Here is a 19,013-nt window from a genome sequence, read left to right as displayed (position 1 = left end):
CAGAACATGTGTAACAGCAAGACTACAACCCGAGCTATAAAAACAAACCACAACTTAGAAGAGGGCTGAGAGGATAGCTCAGGGATAGACCATATGTTTAACAACCACAAAGTTCTGGATTCAATCTCTACTACCAAAAAAAAAAAAGTGTGGGGAGGGTTAAGAAAGACTCATTGAAATCAGAGTTTGCTCTACAGCCTCAAAATAGAAAAGAGCAGCGAAATGGGAAAACATAATCTCCAACACTTGGATACTTAAAAAGTACACTTCTCAATAATGCCTATGTCAAAGGGGCATACTGGGCTGAGAGAAAATGATAAACAAGATACAAAGATCTGTAGGGCACAGGAAAGCACTAGTGAGAGAAAAAGCATTAAAGGAGCATACTAGAAAAGTCTAGATCAACAGTTTAGTCTCTCATCTTGCTATAGTTTAGACTATGATATCTCCTAAATTAAGAAAAAGGAATAAGACTATTCATCCCACACACATCACAATGATTGACGATGGCCAGACTGAATTCTGCATATATCAAATACTGACAACATAGGCAAAACAGACCTTTGTTTTTGGTTTTCTTGAGACAGGGTCTCCCTATAACCCAACTGGCCGGGAACTCCCTACATAGACCAAGCTGGTCTCGATCTCATAAAGATCCGCTTGCTTCAACCTCCCAGGAACTGGGATTAAAGGAATGAACTATCATGCTCAATTGTACAATAGACAATTGTTTAAAATTCTATAATCACAATATGAAATAATTTGACCAGAGTTATGAATATTAAGAAAGTCTATCACGATTTTAAAACTTCCCCCAAAGAAATGTCAAAGTCTAGGTTGTTTTCAGTAGAGAATGCTACCAAATATTTAAACACACATTGACAACAATTTTATACAAATTATTTTTAGGAAATAGAACATTTTCCATTTTATAAAGCTTTTATTTCATTGATATCTGATCCACACAAGCAGCAAAAAATTAACATACCACAACCACATGATACTTATTTCAGAGACTCACAGTTGCTTAATTTTGTAGATCACCTTGATATTTTAAATTAACAGACTGCAACTCCATCACTGTATTAGTATAGTAAATACATTTGAAAAAAATTCAACTCTTACTCATCATAAAAACCTATCAGAAAAACAAGAATAGAGAACCCTTTATCAACATGAAAGGGACCCCTACAAAAACCTGCAGCTAACATTCTGTTTAATGCTAAAAGAAAGGATGCTTTTTCCCTAATATTGGAAACATGGAAGTATCTCACTCCTTACCCTTATTTCACATAACCTGAAAGTTCTTGCCAGTGCAGTAAAGCAAGGAAAGGAAATAGAAATGGATGGGAGGATAACTCCTGGAATAAAGTGACTTTTTTTAATTGAGCTTTTGTTATTTCATACAACAGTTCTTAATCAAATTTAGACCCCTCCCCCATCCATGCTTACCCCATCCCCCCACCAGACCTCATGTATTCTGCCATACATGTTAAGTCCTACTCATTCAGGCATTTGTATACCCAAATGTCCCTCAGTGTAAATTCATCCACTGGCATCTAGTCAGCCCATCCAGTGGTTGTATATACAGTCATACTCTCCCTCACCCAGCAGCAGTCTCCAATAGTTCTCAGTCCAGTGCCAGCCTGCCACCTATTTTTCTCCTCCCCTTTGGGCCCTTGTTTAATTGAGTTGACGTGGGTCCTGTGCTCAATGCTACCACTGCCACATGTACAAGCTTCCAGTGGCCTGGAAACCTCTGCTTCTCTGTGTTCATGAACCAGTCCTGGCTCTTCTGCAATGGTCCCTGAGCCATGGGTGGATGAGTATAACACTCTACAGTCTCTTATTCTTTAAAATTTGGGCAGTTGTGGTGAATAAAGTGACTTTTAACAAGTCGCAAGATACAACATAAATATAAAAAGTCGGTATTTTTGTTTCTTAGCAACAAATATGAGGATACACAAAAATAGTCAGAAAACAAATTCTGAAGCATTAAAGTAACATAAAAGTTGAAAACTGCAAAGTGAAGGAAATCAAAGACTATACAAAGGGAGAGACATACTGTGTTCATGAATGGTAAGAGTCAATACAAAAAAAGGTATAACTCTCAAACTGATATATGGACTTAATGCAATTCTATCAAAATTAGAGCAGTATTATTTTGCCAATATAGGTGAGATTATTCTGAATAGTCTATTTGAGGGCAAAACAAAGTTGAGTGGATAATCCAATCATGAGAGTGATTCTGTAGCTGTAAGAACATGGTGTTGGTGGATATAAGGATACATCAGTGGAAAGCACTAAAGAACAGAGAATACACTACAGAATCTGAAACTACACAAATATGCTCAACCGACCTGACCAAAGTGCAGAAACAATTCAAAAGAGGAACGCTAACATTTCCAACAGATGACACCTAACAGTAAACACCACAAAGAAAATAAAATAAACTTCAATTTAGGTTTCTTAAACAAAATTAACTCAAAATGGACCAAAACTTTAAAACTAAGAACCATTTTCTAGAAAGGAACACTTGCATTCTAGAGGAGCTTAGTTCTTAATGTTCACAGGAAGGCACAAAATGCACGAGGAAAATCTGGTCAGCCAGAATGAAATGAAAACTTTCTGTTCTGCCAGAGGCTTCATGAAGAGCCTGAAAAGACACGCTTGGGTCTAGGGGAAAGAGCTGTGAGTCACACTTCACAAAGACTAACATTTTGAAGCACAAAGAACTTTCAAAACTCAAAGTTAAAAAATTACCAAATAATTCAATCAGAAAATGGACAAAAGATCATCTCTGGTGGATACTGTGGAGGAAACTGTTAGCCACCAACTTCTCATCACCATGACAAAATATCGATATTCAACAATCTAGACCAATCTCTGAGGAATTCTTTGGAGTGAGAAAAGCCTATAATAGAATTCCATTTAAAACCTTCTTGAAATAACAAAACTGTGGACTATGAATATATTAGCAGCTTCGGGGCAAGGAGGGGAATGGCAGAAGGGATGTGGATGTGGCCACAAGGTGGCATAAAAGGGACCCTAGAAACGACAGAACTGTTCTGTGTCTTGTTGGAATCACTGGCAGTGGCTGGTGTGATTCTGTCTATAGTTCCCACAGGTCACCATTGGCGGAAACTGGACAAAGGTTACACAAGCTCTCTATTCTAGCAACTGCCTACAAATCTACACTATCTAAAAAAGGAATTTTTCTTTTCCAAAGAAAATTATGGTTAAAGAAAAGGAAATTTGACTTTGAATGATCCTTATAAAATGAATACTTCCTTACAAACACAATTTAAAAGTCAAAAACTTTTACCCGAAAATGAAAAGTAGAAAAAAAAGAACTTACAGTTTTTACCTTGTTGGGTGGTGAATTATTTCCAAGACTTAATGGGGACACTGGGTTTCCTGGGAAGGGAAAAACACAATTCCTACTAACGACCAAATATTACTCTTTATTCCTGATAATGATTAGGTGGCACTCAAATAACAGGTCTATTCCATGATCCTACAGCTACCCCATGAGTAAATAAATGACATCTTACTTTTTCTAGTGGGAAAAAAAACTTGTCTGAAAAAAAATTATTTTAGACAAGGTCTTTCTAGCTCTAGCCAGCCTAGCACTTGGAACCTTCCTGCTTCAGCCTAAGGGCTGGGATTAAAGGCCTGTACAACTTTGGCCCATCCAGGATATTTTTGGAAGAAATTGTAATTTCTGGTTACTATGTAATTCATGGCAATGGAAAAACATAAGGACCACTATAGCCTAGGCAGCAACCTGGTTGCTGGGCCATAGACCTAGCTATGAGATTAAGGCAGCTCACTTATCCTTGGTCTAGACTTCCTGAGGACCTTCTGGAGGTCCATAGGTCACATTCTGAGGATTAGATTAACACAATGTGAAAAATCATAGCTCATATATATTTAAAGGTTAAATTCTACCTGGTCCTCTGCTCTTTACAAAGAGCTTTTCAGAATTAGGATAAAAGGAATGATTGAAAGCAAACCACAAGAAACTACCTTAACTACAGCTTCCTGGCAGGCAACATTAAAATACCCATTACAAAGTCAATATGCATCCTCTCTACATTCCCAGTGCAGTTCTCCCATTGTTAAGGGGGAAAACATTCACCTGTAGTAATTCTCTTCTGAGAAATCCTTTCTGTGAGTAATCAAGGCAAAGATGCTATTTGGTATTTGCTTTTCCTCCTAAATTAATAGTTACATGTACATACTCTCAGTAGTCATTTGGCTGCTGTTGTTATATCATGGGCATGTGGTCTTAAGTCAAAGAATTCATCAGAATCAAGGTAGAGGTGTGTGGTTTTCACTTACCTGTTGGTAATATCTTCCTGTCTTCTTTGGACCCAACCACTTCTCCACTGATACTGGTTGGGTTTGAGGAAACCTCTGACTTGTCTTCCTGACTAGCTAAATACTGTTTAGTTTGCTCACAAAGCAAAAAATTGTTTTTATTTCCACTCTCTGGGCTTTTCAACCTGAAATTAGGATGGCTGTCGTGTGCTCCTGGGCTTCTTAGAGAATCGTGGGGTGGAAGCTTGCTTTCCTTTTTCTCAAAGTTAAACGGCTCTGTCATTTTACAAGTCGAGGCATCCAAATTATTTCTTGGCATCATATTGGGTGACAATTTAACATTCATCAAAGTCTGAGGAAAGAAATGTATTCAAGAGGTAAATTTCATCACAAAAGTAGAACTACAAGTACAGGTGACTTCTTTCAAATGTTATGTGACATACACGTCACAATTCCAAGCAGATTCAAACTTGATATCAAAATCTAGCCAATAACATCTAAGAATGTTTCTCTGTGCATAAGGATGAACTTCTGGCTTAGGAGATTCATTTAAAGGACCAAGTCAAGGACATGAAAAATGCTATCTCAGAGTGCCACACCATTCTTTACTTTTAAAAGCTTTTGGAGTATCAGAAACAGAAAAGACCTTTCATGATTGAGAAATGCTTTCAATGTAAAGCCTGCCCCTTACTAGTGAAATATAACAGTCTATTCCTCAAATTAGTTCATTTCCTACCTTCGCAGAAAAACTATCTTATGCCATGCCAACTCTTCAAACACGATACCTCTACCTAGAAGGCCCTGGCTCTCTCACCTGCCTGACCATCCTTCTCAACTCCTCTCAGTGGACCCCATTCTCCCTGGTTTTCTCAAGCATCTGCCTTGACAGTCTCTGGTTGTCCTTCATAAATTGTAAATTGTATTTGTTTTTCGAGGACCTATCTGTGTGCAAGCTTTCCATGTTTAAATTGTTGCAAATGCCTGGGAGGAACTTCTATCCAATAACGATGCTGGTGTGTGACTTTCCCATCATTCTTAAAAGACTCCTAAATGTATTTACTGTCTAGGGGAAGCCCTTGAATTGGATCAACAATTCTTCTTTTTGACATAGTGACTAGTACATTGTAAATTGAAGGTAAAACAGCCTATTCTCCCAAAACCTTCAAAGGGAAGAAATAAAACAAAAACAAAAAAACCCGAGAGCTGAAACCGAACAGTAATACCTAAGTGTTGCTCATGGTTTTAAACATAAATAGCAGAAAAATTCTTCCCCCTGGTGTCCTAAAACTTCTACCTCATTTCTTGTTTTAAATTAGACCTAGCCTAATGTAATCCTAACAATACATAAAAGATAATGAAAATTTCAAAATGAAGAACACAAGAACACTCAAAGATGGGCCCCTCAGAGTGAGCCAGACCTTGGGAAGATCCTCAACAGATGGCCCCAGGTGGCAGCTATAGTGGGACTGCCAGGGAAACTACACTTGTACCAATAAGCCTGACTAAATCTGACTGACTAGTTGAGACCCACAATGCTGGAAACACTAGAGAAGCATATCAAGTTCCAAAAAGAAAATTACTTCTAGAGGGAAACTGCTGTAAGGGGGGACAACTCTAGACTACAAACATTACAAAGAAATTGCAGAAAATATTACAGTAATTACTAAAATAGAAACATATAAAACCAAAGAAAAAATTAATCAAGGGAAAAACTGAAAACATCACAAGATGACAGAGGCAAGTTCACAAAATCTATCAATGTTAAATAGTCTCAATTAAACAGAAAAGAAAATACCCAAGGGAAAGACCATGGTGCTTGTTTCCTTCAGATGAAACAGTCCTTCCTGGAAGAAGAAAAGCACTCTTCAGATTTCAGAAGTAAACAAAACTTGTAAACATAAAAGACTGATAAGCATCCCCACCCCAAGGTTATAAAAGCAGGAACTGCTCAGGAGAGGAGACCCTCCAACCAGACCAGCTGAGCTGCCTGCAGTGACAAGAGGGGGCAGCTTTCCTGAGTCACTCCTTACCTACATGCTTGTAAGCAACCCCAGGAAACTTCCTAGTTCACCAAGCTAGACTTGGGTGGAATCCTGTCTTTGGTCTGCTGCTGGTACCCTATCAGGGTGAACCGATGGTTATTCACAGCAATGTTGTGAACAAAGGGCATACAAAACCCAAAATTACATACGGCTGAAAATTAAGATGGAATAATAACAGCAAATGAAATAGTACTCAGAGTAGAAAATGTCAAGGCAAGCAAAGATCGCTTACACCATAAAAGAAATGCACTAAGGAAAAAAACAAAGGAACACGGAATCTGAGTCATGGTAGCACCACTTAGGGGGGTAGGAAACAGAAAATTGACTGGAGGAGAAACAGTCCATAATAAAAAGGATATATCCACCTTAAACAATAAACTTGAATAGAGACCAGTACCAACAACATTCACCTCTGCAATGCTGAACACGCACAGAGGTAAAATCATACGGGTCACAGCCACTCTTCACAAAATGTGCAAATCCCAGAGAAAGATTTCTGCTGCTGAGAGCAAACATGAACAATTAAACACTTAGGAAAATAGGGCTAGAGAGGTGGCTTAGCAGTTAAGAGCTCTAGCTTTGCAAGCTTGAAGGCAAGTTCAGATCCCCCAAACACATGTCAAGGCTATGGCAGCTCACTTGTAATCCCAGCCTTGGAATGTGGAGACAGCGACTCTCCAGAGCAAGCAGGTTGGCTAGCCAGACTAGCTTTATCAGCAAGCTCTGGGCTTGATTGAGATTCCCTGCTTCAAAGAATAAGATGGAAGAGTGATCCAGGAAGATTCCAGACATCAACCTCAGGCCTGCATGGTGCGCACGCACTCCATACACATGAAAGGACAAAAAACTTACAAAAATAAATAGATCATAAACTTGATACCTTTGTAAAAGTGGGATAAATATCTTGTAGTAGTCATGACTGGCCAATGCTACCTTCAGTCTCTGTCCAACTACAGGTGCTGACAATACTGACAAACTCTTTCTGAAGGGGACTTCTGAGAAAGCTCTGTCCTTTTTGGTGAGCCAAGACAGATTGTGCTGGTGGGTCCTTTTCTCCTCTCTCTCTGCAATGCGGACCCAAACATGTCACTCACTAGCTTCTAACCAGAACACAATAATCATTCTCAGAATAATAAAGTTGAAACTTCAAAGAGTTGAGCCCTTGGTAGCTAAGCCACTATACCCACCTGCTCTGCCTATGCACAGACTTGCTATCCCATAGGATTAATAAAGCTGTAGGCTATGGGTTCTGTGTTACTTGGATGAATGTTTGTGTATGTATGTTCGTGCTTGCAAGTGTATAGGTCTTCAAGTACCATTTGCTTCCCAATGCTACTTCTAGAAATCATCTCATTAAAATAATCCTGCTACTTTTAGAAATCATCTCATTAAAAAAATTCTGCTACTTCTAGAAATCATCTCATTAAAATAATCCCTAACACTTAAAAAAATAAGCCTCTGTATGTATAAATGTTCATTTAATACGGGATTTGAACCCAGACTCTCATGCTCACATGGCAAGTGCTTTACCCACCTAGCCATCTCCCCAGCCCCTGTGTTCCTATTTCACATATGCTACTACACTGTTTTCATGACAATCTGGACAGGAAAAATGAAAACCACTCATGAAATGACAACTAGTAGCTTTTAACAGAATTAGATCATGTTCTAAGAGTAAAATTTCATGCCTTGAATCAACTCTGATAAAATCCCCTCCAAAACTTTGACAGTAGATTGCATTTTAAGAACATTGGTCTTAGACTCACTATAGAGTTTAAACAGCTGTAAACAGGATTTAAACTAGGACTCCTGTAGTGGAAGAAGAGAACTCATGCAAGCTATCCTCTGAGCTGCACACGTGCCCTGCACATGCACATGTGTGGGTACATGCCCTAAATAAATATCTGTAAGACTCTGCATTTACAGCTACTTAAGATTCATCTTATGTCACCACCAAGTCTTGAGTGGACTGACCCTAAGGATGTAATGCTGTGATTTCCAACCTGCCGATTTCTGATAAACAAAAGTAAAGTGATTTGACAGATGATGCCACAAAATCATGGTACTTCATGGGCTAACCTCATCCATTTTTAAACAAGCAATACCCTCCATACATAACCTACTATTTTTATATGCTATTGGTGACAAAATGAATTCACTGTAATTAGCTGTTTCCTTAGCCCACACAGAGGTAAACTTGATAGGACCCAAATCAATGGTATAGTAAAAGTACAATGGACTAGAAGTGACTGTGTTGAAATGTATAGCACTGTCAATCAAAAGGAAAAAGTCAACTTAATGGTAGAAGTCTGTTAATAAAAACAAGGCCTCCATTTTTCATGTCTTCATTTTGGGCTTTAATACCAATGAGAAAAAGAGGCTCCCGAAAGCAGACAGTGTCTTATTTCCTTAAAAGTCCTCCCCACATCTCCATGCTGCTGGGAGCATCCTAGGAAACCCTTCAAACCATGGGCAAACCTGTTCTTTTCCCTCCAGAACTTAGAGGTTAGAGTAATCTGCTCCCCAGTAGGATTAATTACTGAGTTCATTCTTGAAATCATAAATGTGCACCCAGAGATACTTAGCTGCAAGGGTTTTCCTTCTCTCAAGTTTGCCCTTGCCTTCTGGTAAACTTGTACATTCCAAGAGAGACCTTCTCCTCAAAGGAAACACTGTTTCAGAGCTACAAAACTTGGGTTCAGTGGAGTGTGAGCTTTGAAATCAGATCCAGGTCTCATCTTCCTCCTTTAGCTATGCTGGTTTGCACAAATCTCTTCACCTTTCTAGGATTCAGTGCTATAAAATGTAGACAGCTGTAGTAACTTCCTCATAAATACTAATCATGAGGGACTGTTCCTAAACCACCCAGGGCAGTGACTGCAGAGCCTCTAACACGCTCCCCTCAAATGAGAAACAATCCCATAGGGCCTCCTACATACCAGGCAAGCACTCTACCACACCCTTAGTCCTTTATACTTTTCTAAGACAGGGTCTCACTGTGTAGCCCTAGGTGGCCCAATTCACTGAGTAAAGCAGGTTGGGGATTGAAGCCAGGGAGATCCACCTGCCTCAGCCTCCAGAGCTGGGATTAAAGGCTTGCCTACCACCCCCTGCACAGCTTCATTGTCAATAGGAACTAATTTGCAAGATTTTATTCGCTGGTCTTGAATTTACCACCTGTGCATTTAAAATAGAAGCAACCTTAGGATTCAATCTATTTCTTGTTTGTAAAAATGAGTAAAACAGACTGGGAAGCTGAATAACTTGTTACCCTCCACGGCCCAGCATCTTCCCCTTTTGAGATGGGAAATCGGGTTACACAGCTAGGTGTGCAATTTTGCATCTGGTACCTTGGCGTCTAATTGAGGTAAATAAAGGCACCTGATGTAACTCCGGTAAGCCTAACCGGAGAAACATTTCTAGCCAAGGTCCTAGAAAAAGTCAGTGATTGACACATGGCAGGCACATTAACGCACCTGTTAAACCAGCGCAAGCTCCCAAGGGGTCTCCAGAGCATGCTGACTGTAGACAGGCAGGGTAGCCAAAGGCTTTAATGAGTATTGAGTTTGCTTTCTAGCTGCAGGTTGGACCACAGGACTGAGATGAACTTTACCATTTAGGTAAGTGCTGGTCCCAACTCCAGTGCAGAGTCCCTTTATGCCCACACCCCAATTCCTGGCCTCTAGCCTCCTCCTAACCCAGACAAAAGCCAACCACGCCACACCTCCCACCTAAGCTCCAAGTTCTCTGTCCCTTGCTCAACGCCCGACTTAACGCCCGACCTCAACGTCCAGCGCTCGACTTCCGGCTGCCAACGACGGCTGCCTGACAGCCTCACACAGCCGCGCTCCCTGCCCAGGCGCCCGCGCTTCCTGACCTGGAAAGGGCCGAAAGGGCCGCTAACCCCGACCCGTCTCTGAAGCCCGGCGGTGCCGGCGTCTGCCATGCCCCGCAGCCCCGACGTCCAGCAGTTCGCTCTGCGCGCTCACCTTGTGGCTGAAGCCCAAGCCCGCCCTCGCGCTTCCAGGCCCTGCAGCTGCGCAGTTCGCGCCCACGTGCGCCATAGCGCCAACGTGAGCCTGCGTGACCGCGTGCTGTCCTCCACGTGCCCCAAAGCCCAGGACCTGAGGAGGTTTGCACAGGTCTGGCTTTGTGCACTCAGGAAGCGCTTTAGCGGGAACTTTAGGCGCCAACTTCTAGAAAATTTGAGAGTGCTCCAGGGAGCTGCCCGGGAGCTCCAGGGGTGTTTCCAGAGCCGAGGCCACTCCGAGAAAGTCACCTGGGTTTCTGATTTACCTACTTAAGGAGTTTTCAATTATCCAAATTAATCCGCTGCGCCTGTTTGGTTGTACAAACGAAACACGTGTGACCATGCCGTGCTCCAACTGAGGACAAGTGATTGCATACACCTTTTGGGGTTGTCTTTGGATGAGGGCGGTATAGAACTTACCTAACACATTTAAAAGACTGGCATTTCCATGTGCCTATCATCCAGTTACAACAGAATTCTTGGTCAATCTTGTCTACATCTGCATCCCAGTCACTTCCTAAACGTTTTGCAGCAAATCCTAAATTTGTGTGTTTTTGTTTCTCACATTTATACTTTGTGTGTATATGTGTGGGTGTTCAAGCGTCTCGGCCACAGGTGTGGAGGTCAGAGGACAACTTTGAGGAGTCAGTTCTCTTTTTTATTTTTTATTTTTTGTTTGTTTGAGACAGGGACTCACCATTGTAGCACTGGCTGGCTTAGAACTCACTATGTAGACCAGGCTGGTCTTGAACTCAGAGATTCACAAGCCTCTTCCTCTCCAGTGCTGGAATTAAAGGTGTGTGCCTCCGTACCGAGCATTCCGTTTTCCTTTTTGTTTTGGTCTCTCTCTATTTTTTTTTTTTTTTTTTGGCCTTTTTGAGGGTCTCCCAGTAGCCCCAGCTGGCCTGGAACACACTATAACTCAGTATATAGACGAGGCTGACCTCGAACTCACAGAGATCTGGCTGCTTCTGCCTCCCAAGTGCTGGGATTAAAGGCGTGTGCCACGGAGCCCGGCACATCGATTTTATTTTTAATAAGATTATTTTTAGGACAGTTTTAACTACAGAATAAATAAGAAAAAATCTAGAGTTCTAATTATGTCACATCCAGTTTCTCCTATTATGAATATGTTAGTGTGATAAGATCCTTACAGTTAAGGAAAGGATGTTATTAACTGGTCCATAATTTATTCAGATTTCCTCCTGATGTCCCTCTTCTGAGCCTGAATCCAACATTACATTTAGTTATCATATTTCCCGTGGGTCTTCTTGGCTGAGGGCCGTTTCCCATGATGGGCAGCTTCCAGGAGTACTGGTGAGGCTTCCCATGATTTCATTTTAGAATCATGCCCCATGACAAAGCTTGTCTGATGTCGCTTTCATGATAGGAAAGGAGTATGGGTTGTTTGGAAGGAAGAGCATAGAGGCAAAGTGCCATTTTTAGTATATATCAAGCACACATTTGATGAACATGATTTGTGACGACTGATAAGGACTTGACCATCTAGCTGAGGTAGAGTTAGGGTCTCTCCTGTAGTTTCCTCCATTTCCACACTAGGTGCTATGGAAGAAAGCAGTTCTGCCAAGTCCACAATCTAAATAGTATATGTCCTAAGCTGTCTTACACATTTCTTGCCCCCAAACTTGAACCAGACTTCATAATTTTTCAGTCCAGGTACCTTTGGTGGGAAATAGGAATCTGGAGAGTAGGGGTGTGCATTAGTCTGGTCATGGCTTTAGGCCTTTTCAGTGGGCAACCATCCTCCCAAGGATTGAACCCCAGGCCTTGCCCATGCTAGTCAAATGCTCTCCCACTAAACTACACTCCAGCCCCAGTCTTCCTGAAAGAAAAATGCAGTATGAGATGAGTTCATTGTGGTGTTTCTTTGTTGTTGTTGTTGCATGTATGAGTGTTTTGCCTGCATGTATGTTAAGTGTACCCCTATCATGCAATATAATGGTATTTCTATATTCAAATATAGGACTGTAGTGTTTCATTTCTCTGATTTATCTTAGTATTTTTTCTCCTATAGTTAAAAAATTTGGTTCCCAAAACATATTTAATATGCTTTAGACTAATTATAAGTTTGGAAATAAATTTCAGAAGCAATATCAATGTTATTTCTGAAGATATGAGTACTGAAACAAAGTATCTGAATTTTTCCCCTTTGTAATAAAGTACCCCACTTGTCACTTTTTTTTTTTTAATCTTTTTGAGACAGGGTCTCCCTGTAGCCCCACCTAGCCTGGAACTCGCTATGTAGACTGGGCTGGCCTTGAACTCACAAAGATCTGCCAGCCTCCTCTGGCTCCCAAGTGCTGGGATTAAAGGTGTGCACCACCACACCCAGCTCAATATACCCCACTTGTAATGTTTGACCCATTTGTTTTTAAAGTCATAGTATGTGGCCTGGAACTCACTCACTACGTAGACCATCCCAAGCTGGCCTGCATCTCATAGAGATGGGCCTGCCTGTGCCTCTTTAGTACTGGAATTAAAGGCATGAGCTACCATGTATGTGCATGTTTTAGAAACGGGGTTGTCTCATGGAGCTGAAGTTAGTCTCAAACTCCTAATTCCCCTACCTCCACCTCCCACGTGTTGTGATGACGGGTGAGCCACCATGCCTGGCTCAGGTAATTACTGTCATAGACATCTTAATTGCAAAATGTGCTTTAATACAGTACCTTCATTTGAAGAGGCAAGTGTTATTTCCTATTCAAAAAGACAGAGGGATAGAGGTATACAGCATTGTACACCCCCTCTCAGCAATTTTTAAAGAACTTTGCATTGAAGACTCCTCTGAATTAACTATTTTCATTTTTGAGTTGTGTTTATACTGTCCTAAACTTTTTTAAAAACATCGGTTCACCCAATAGGGAAGGTTTGCAAAACCGACGCAGAATAAAACTGGTCACCTTCCCTTTCCAAACTGGGCTGGGCAACTATAGGCAGTACTCTTCTTCGAACTATTCAGCGCTCTGGAAAACCCAGCCCAGGGCACTCAGTCCACTGCAAAAGACAGACGCACCAACAATCTATTACTGAACAATGGCACCGGGTGCCACTTTGAAAATTCGAAGTCTAGGGTGTTATGGAAACCCTCCAGAAGTCTCTTCGGAGGGATGACTCGTCGCATGTGCAGGTAGTCTGCTCCCGCCGACTCGGCCCACCCACGATTGGTACAAAGTTTGCACACATCAGAACCGGGAAGCCACAATCTCGAATTCTCTTTTACTGCTTTATGCCACTGACTCATTGGACGACGGGCCAAAGGGTGAAGAAGGAAAGATCTCCAGGGAGCATTTCCTATGGAAAGAAACCACCCGCTAGGGTGGGGAAGGGGCGGGAGCGGTCCGACGGGACTGAGAGCCGGAAAGCCCGCCTGCTGCCGCCTTTGGGGGCACAGGTGCGCAGCAACGCGAGATGCTGGGCGGGGCCTTCCGGAGCTCTAGGCAGGAGGCGGTGCTTCGCAGGCCCCGCCCACCGCAGGCAGCTTTCCCTAGACCGTCCAGGTGCGCTGCGTCACTCCATTCGCGCCGCGGTGATTGGCTTTTCCCGGAGGCCCCGCCCCCTCGGCTATAGCCGCGCCGGCTTCGGTGTCGCCGCCATCTTTGTTGATGTGTCAGCTCCGCGGGGGTTCGAAGAGCGAACCTCAGCGCTGAGCGAGGGGCCGGCCGTGGTCTCCACGCGTGACTCTCTCGCCCATTCGTGGTCGGCCGGACCGCGCCATGGAGAAATCAACCCCACAACCGGAGCTCTAGCGGCCTCGGTAGGATGCGGCCTGGGGCTCGGAGAAGGACGGTGAGTGGCCGAGGGGCGTCCCGGGCGGACCGAGGGAGGCGCGGGGGAGCCGTCTCTCCGGGAGCGCGGTTCGAGCCCCGACCCCGGGCCGTGGCACCGGGAAGCCGGGGCACCCGCGGCACTATCGGAGGCTGTGCCTGGACAGCAGTGCTTCGAAAGCCGCCGAGCTGGGCCGCGCGCCCGGCTGCACCTGCGCGCGCTTTCGTGCGGGGTCACCTAGTTCGCTTTCCTTTCCAAGTCAGCTACGCATTTCCTATTTACTGTTGTGACTTTTTAAAACCCCCTTCCAAACGCTTCCATTTACTGTGATTTTTACGTGGATGGTTCTTCTGAATTGTGAACAAAAACTATTTGGGGGGGGGTGTTATGTTGCCCCCCCTTTTTTTAACAAAGACATCAAGGCATTTCATAAATCTTGGTTAGGGAAGTAATTTCAAATTTACGTCTCCATCAAAAGTTTACAATAGTATCCTCCCCGTCCTACATATTCCCTAGTGGGAAGCTTGGGGAAACAATGCAGCTGCAATTACTGCTCAGCTGCTAAGGATTTCACAAACTTGGCAAATACTTCTTGATTTTTGTTTAGAGAAAAGAGACCTGGATTTGTAGGCAGAACATCTGGGTGAGAATCTTGCTGCTTTCAGTCTTGTTAGAAAAGACAGTTGCAGTAAAAATAATAAAAAGCAAGCTGACTTACCTGACAGGTTTAACGTGTAGGGTTCCTTTGCTGTCCCACCTTTTCGGTTCTTGTGAATCGGTAGGCAAGATGGGTGTTTAAGGAATATCCGTAGTGAATCAGTATGACAAGCGTTCAAAGGGGTGCTAGTATCCGTCCAAAGAAAAATCTGAAGTTTTTAGTGTGGGTGTGGTCTTCTCAACTTTTACCTGCGGCTTCCTATTTGCAGTGTTTGATCTTATGGAAAAGATTAAAGGGCCAGAGACGTTGATACTGAAACAGGTATCTTCAGTTTCTGTGCAGCTACTCTTCAATTCATTCTTTATCCACACAGATAAAGCTACAGTGATGAGTGGCCTGCCTCTTGTGTGTTCCTTTTTGATCTTCCTGTTTTGAATTCATTGAAGATTTTTTGGGTAGCCCATAAATCTTGCAGCATTGAGTTAATACACCCTCATTTGTACAGTATAATAGACAAGTATAAATTTGGGAGAATCTCCCATACATGAGTTATGTTTATTTCTTAAGGCCTGTTCTAATTCAGAATTGCTGCATATAACCTTGAGGGGTTTTTTTTTGTTTTGTTTTGTTTTTTTTAAACAGAGGTTTCTTGGAATATCATTGACGGTTCCCTGTTATTTTTTAACTGAAAGGAGTGGCAGTGTGGTAGTACAGTGACCACTCAAACTTAGGTCCTACACCTTAACTGAAGAATTCCCTTTGATGCTGCACAGTGACAGCGTAGTGTGCTGATTGCTTAGGGTCTTCCATTTTAAACATCAGTTTACAGTTGGGTGTGGTGGTTGTACACCTTTAATTGCAATACTCAGGTGGCAGAGGCCAGCAGAGTTTGGAGATTGAGACCAGCGTGGTCTACCTAGGGAGTTCTAGGCAGCCTGGGGCTATAGGGAGGCCCTGTCTCCAAAAATAAAAAAATTAAAAAAACAAAAACAAAATCAGTTTATAGCTATATGCCTACATCTTCAAACAGTGTAGTTTGCTAAGCTCTTCAGCTATTAACTACACCTTTATATTTGCAAGGCGGTTCTTGTGGAAAAGATTGAGGATCCAGAGATACTGCTACTGAAACTGAAGTGCCTCTAGCAAGCACAGCGTTCCTGTGCAGCTGCTCTTCGAAAGTTCTTTCTTCATCCATGATTATACAAATACAGCAGCAGTGATTATTGGCTCACTTCTTTGTTTATCCCTTTTTAGTCTTTTCCTGTTTTAAATTCAGTGAGATTTTGGGTAGCCCATAAATCTCGTAGTGTTGAGATGATGGGTTGAAGCACAGAGTAGCCTTATTTAGAAATATAAAAAACTATCCATCCATTTGAAGCTCAACTAGTATCCCACCCTAGTTTACCAGTTACCTAACAGCTTCATGTTAAAGAATCTTTAACCTCCAATTCTGAGTTTCTTCTTTTAGTTGTTGTTGCTGTTGTTTTTAATACCTTTGACTAAAGGTGGGACTAGAGTGATGGCTCACTGGATGCTCTTGTTGGAGACCCAAGTGTGATTTTCAGCACCCACATGGTGGCTAACAACCATCTCTAACTCCAGTTCCACAGGATCCTATATGCTCTTCTGACCTCCGTGTCACTGTACTCAACATAGTGCACCTACATACATGCAGGCAAAACACTCATGACATTAAATAATTTTTTTTTTTTTTTTAGTTTCTTTGAGACAGGGTCTCCCTATAGCCCCAGCTGGCCTGGAACTCACTATGTAGACCAGGCTGGCCTTGAACTCACAGAGATCCACCTGTCTCTGCTTCCCAAGTGCTGGGACTAAAGCATGGGCCACCACGCCCAGCCTGACAGAAAATAAATTTTAAAAACATATAAATAAGTAAAGGCAGTTCTTGAATTCCTGATAAACATATCACTTGGCTTACAGTATTTAAATATTATTTTAGAGCAGTAATGGATAGACAGTTTCAAGCTACAAATAGTCCTGTAATCGTACACTGTTTCAAACTTATATGAATGGTCTCGACTGAGATATTAAATTTTGTTTGGGCTTAGTCATAAACACAGGTAAAAGACTGGGGTAAAAGGCAGTAGACACAATGAGGAAATGAATTGTAGCATAAACTTGATTGCTATGAGTGTATTAATGCTTTTCAGTTAAGATGAGTGATCTAATAATCTCCTGTAGGATTATCTAGTACAAATGAATAGTTCTATCTTTTTCATAAACTACATCATGCCAAATTAACCAAACCTAGGCAAAAATGGCTTTAAAATTTAAGCACTAGCCAGGCATGGTGGCACACGCCTTTAATCCCAGTACTTGGGAGAAGAGGCAGGTGGATCACTGTGAGTTTGAGGCAGCTTGGTCTGCATAGTGAGTTCCAGGCCAGCTGTGACTATGGGGAGACCCTGTCTCAGAAAGGCCAAAAAAACCCCAAAACTCCTATTTAGTTGAGGTAAAATTTTTAAAAATCATTTTAGTTTTCAAATTTGGAAGAAAAGTAAGATTAAAATACTTGTCATGTTTTTTAGACTCCTTGAATTCCAAATGGATATATATATATATAGCTTCAAATGAGGATTTCTGTCTTAGGAGCTGGAGTAACAGCTCACTGGTTAAGAACATGCACTGCTCTTCCAGAGGACCTGAGTTTAGTCTAGCACCTGCATCCTTCACTAACAACTGCATGTAACTCCAGGGGCCCTGACGCCCTCTCCTGGCCTCTATGGGTACCATACATGGCATACATTCACATAGACATACAAACACACATTAATAAAAATGAGGAAAAATTATAATTTTTTGTCTTGCTGTTTAAAAATTTTTAAGAAACATGTAAAATGTATACATCCAAGGTACCAAAATTATATTTGTCTATTACACTATACAAAGGAGGGAGGTGTTAATACTGTAAGAGTTATAAACTACCCCATATCGTCACTGAATTTAAAATATTTGTTATTTTTATGTGTATGAGTGTATTGCCTGCATGGATGTAAGTGTGCCCATGTCATGCAGGGCCCAAGGAGATCAAAAGAGGCCTTCAGATCCCTGGGAACTGGAGTTATAGTTGGTTGGTAGCCATCATGTGGGTGCTGGGAATTGAGCCCAGGTCCACTGTAAGAACAGTTAGTGCTCTTAACCGCTGAGACAGCTCACTAGCCCACTCTTGACTGAATTTAAAACATAAAAAGACAAAAAGGAAGTGTACCATCAGTTGTTTTGTGTAATGGATAAAGAACTGAAAAGCAGCTGCACAGAAACAGTGTATCTTATACTTCAGTTTCAGCACCAGTTGTTAAGTTGCATGGGTGTAAGGTACCAAAGTGATAATGTAGTTGCCATGTTAACATATGGCATAGCCTTGTGTATGCTAGGAAACACGTTCCTACTGAACTACATCAGCCGTCCTGGAAACTTGGTAAACCGTTTTTCTTTCTTCTGTTAGCTTGCACAGGATATTATTTGTGAGGTGGAGGGTGCCTGCTGTATCTAGTGCTGGAGTAGTTTAAAAACATTGTATTTGTTGGTGACAGACAGGATGGACTTGGACAGCTAAAAGAGAAATGGGGAGGGAGGGAGAGTACACATACTATAAAGTTCTTGTCCTGAGTTTTGGATGCAAAGCTAAACCAACCTCCACAGGGATAATTAACCTTGACCTCCTATAACAGACAGCCTAGTTAACTAAAAGCAACTTTTTTCATTCTGGTGCCATGTTTCGCTTAAGAGAAACTCAATATATGTTAAAAGTGACCTTGAAATTTAAGAAAGATTTGATTACTGTGCCTTAAAAAATCATTTCTTCCTTCCAATGAAATAGCTGCCAAATTTTATTTTTTTAAGAGTAGAATTGGATCTGCATAGATTTACCTTCTATGAAATTTTAGTCTCAAGTGTTTTTAATTCTGGTGCCATGTTTCGCTTAAGAGAAACTCAATATATGTTAAAAGTGACCTTGAAATTTAAGAAAGATTTGATTACTGTGCCTTAAAAAATCATTTCTTCCTTCCAATGAAATAGCTGCCAAATTTTATTTTTTTAAGAGTAGAATTGGATCTGCATAGATTTACCTTCTATGAAATTTTAGTCTCAAGTGTTTTTATCATGGGAAACATGTTGCTACTGTTTCTTACACAGGTTTTTTTTTTTCCTG

The 19,013-nt window shown here is 41.7% G+C and overlaps 2 protein-coding genes across 2 annotated transcripts in view; one reads left to right on the top strand and one right to left on the bottom strand.

Annotated features, from left to right (window-relative positions):
* Tdrd1 (tudor domain containing 1) overlaps window positions 1–14,960 on the bottom strand; it is a 52,151-nt gene extending 37,191 nt beyond the window's left edge. Inside the window, exons 1-3 of the mRNA XM_008830219.1 lie at window positions 14,900–14,960; window positions 4,345–4,675; window positions 3,359–3,417 (exon numbers count right to left, since the gene is read on the bottom strand). Coding sequence (XP_008828441.1) covers window positions 3,359–3,417; window positions 4,345–4,669 — 384 coding nt within the window. The 5' untranslated portion in view covers window positions 4,670–4,675; window positions 14,900–14,960. The remainder of the gene's footprint in view (window positions 1–3,358; window positions 3,418–4,344; window positions 4,676–14,899) is intronic.
* Ccdc186 (coiled-coil domain containing 186) overlaps window positions 13,960–19,013 on the top strand; it is a 43,842-nt gene continuing 38,788 nt past the window's right edge. Inside the window, exon 1 of the mRNA XM_008830220.3 lies at window positions 13,960–14,202. The gene's annotated coding sequence lies outside the window, so the exon portion shown is untranslated. The remainder of the gene's footprint in view (window positions 14,203–19,013) is intronic.

The sequence above is a fragment of the Nannospalax galili genome, unplaced genomic scaffold, assembly GCF_000622305.1.
Source record: "Nannospalax galili isolate Female #2095 unplaced genomic scaffold, S.galili_v1.0 scaffold974, whole genome shotgun sequence".
Lineage (NCBI taxonomy): Eukaryota > Metazoa > Chordata > Mammalia > Rodentia > Spalacidae > Nannospalax > Nannospalax galili.
This window is presented reverse-complemented; position numbering and strand designations above follow the sequence as displayed.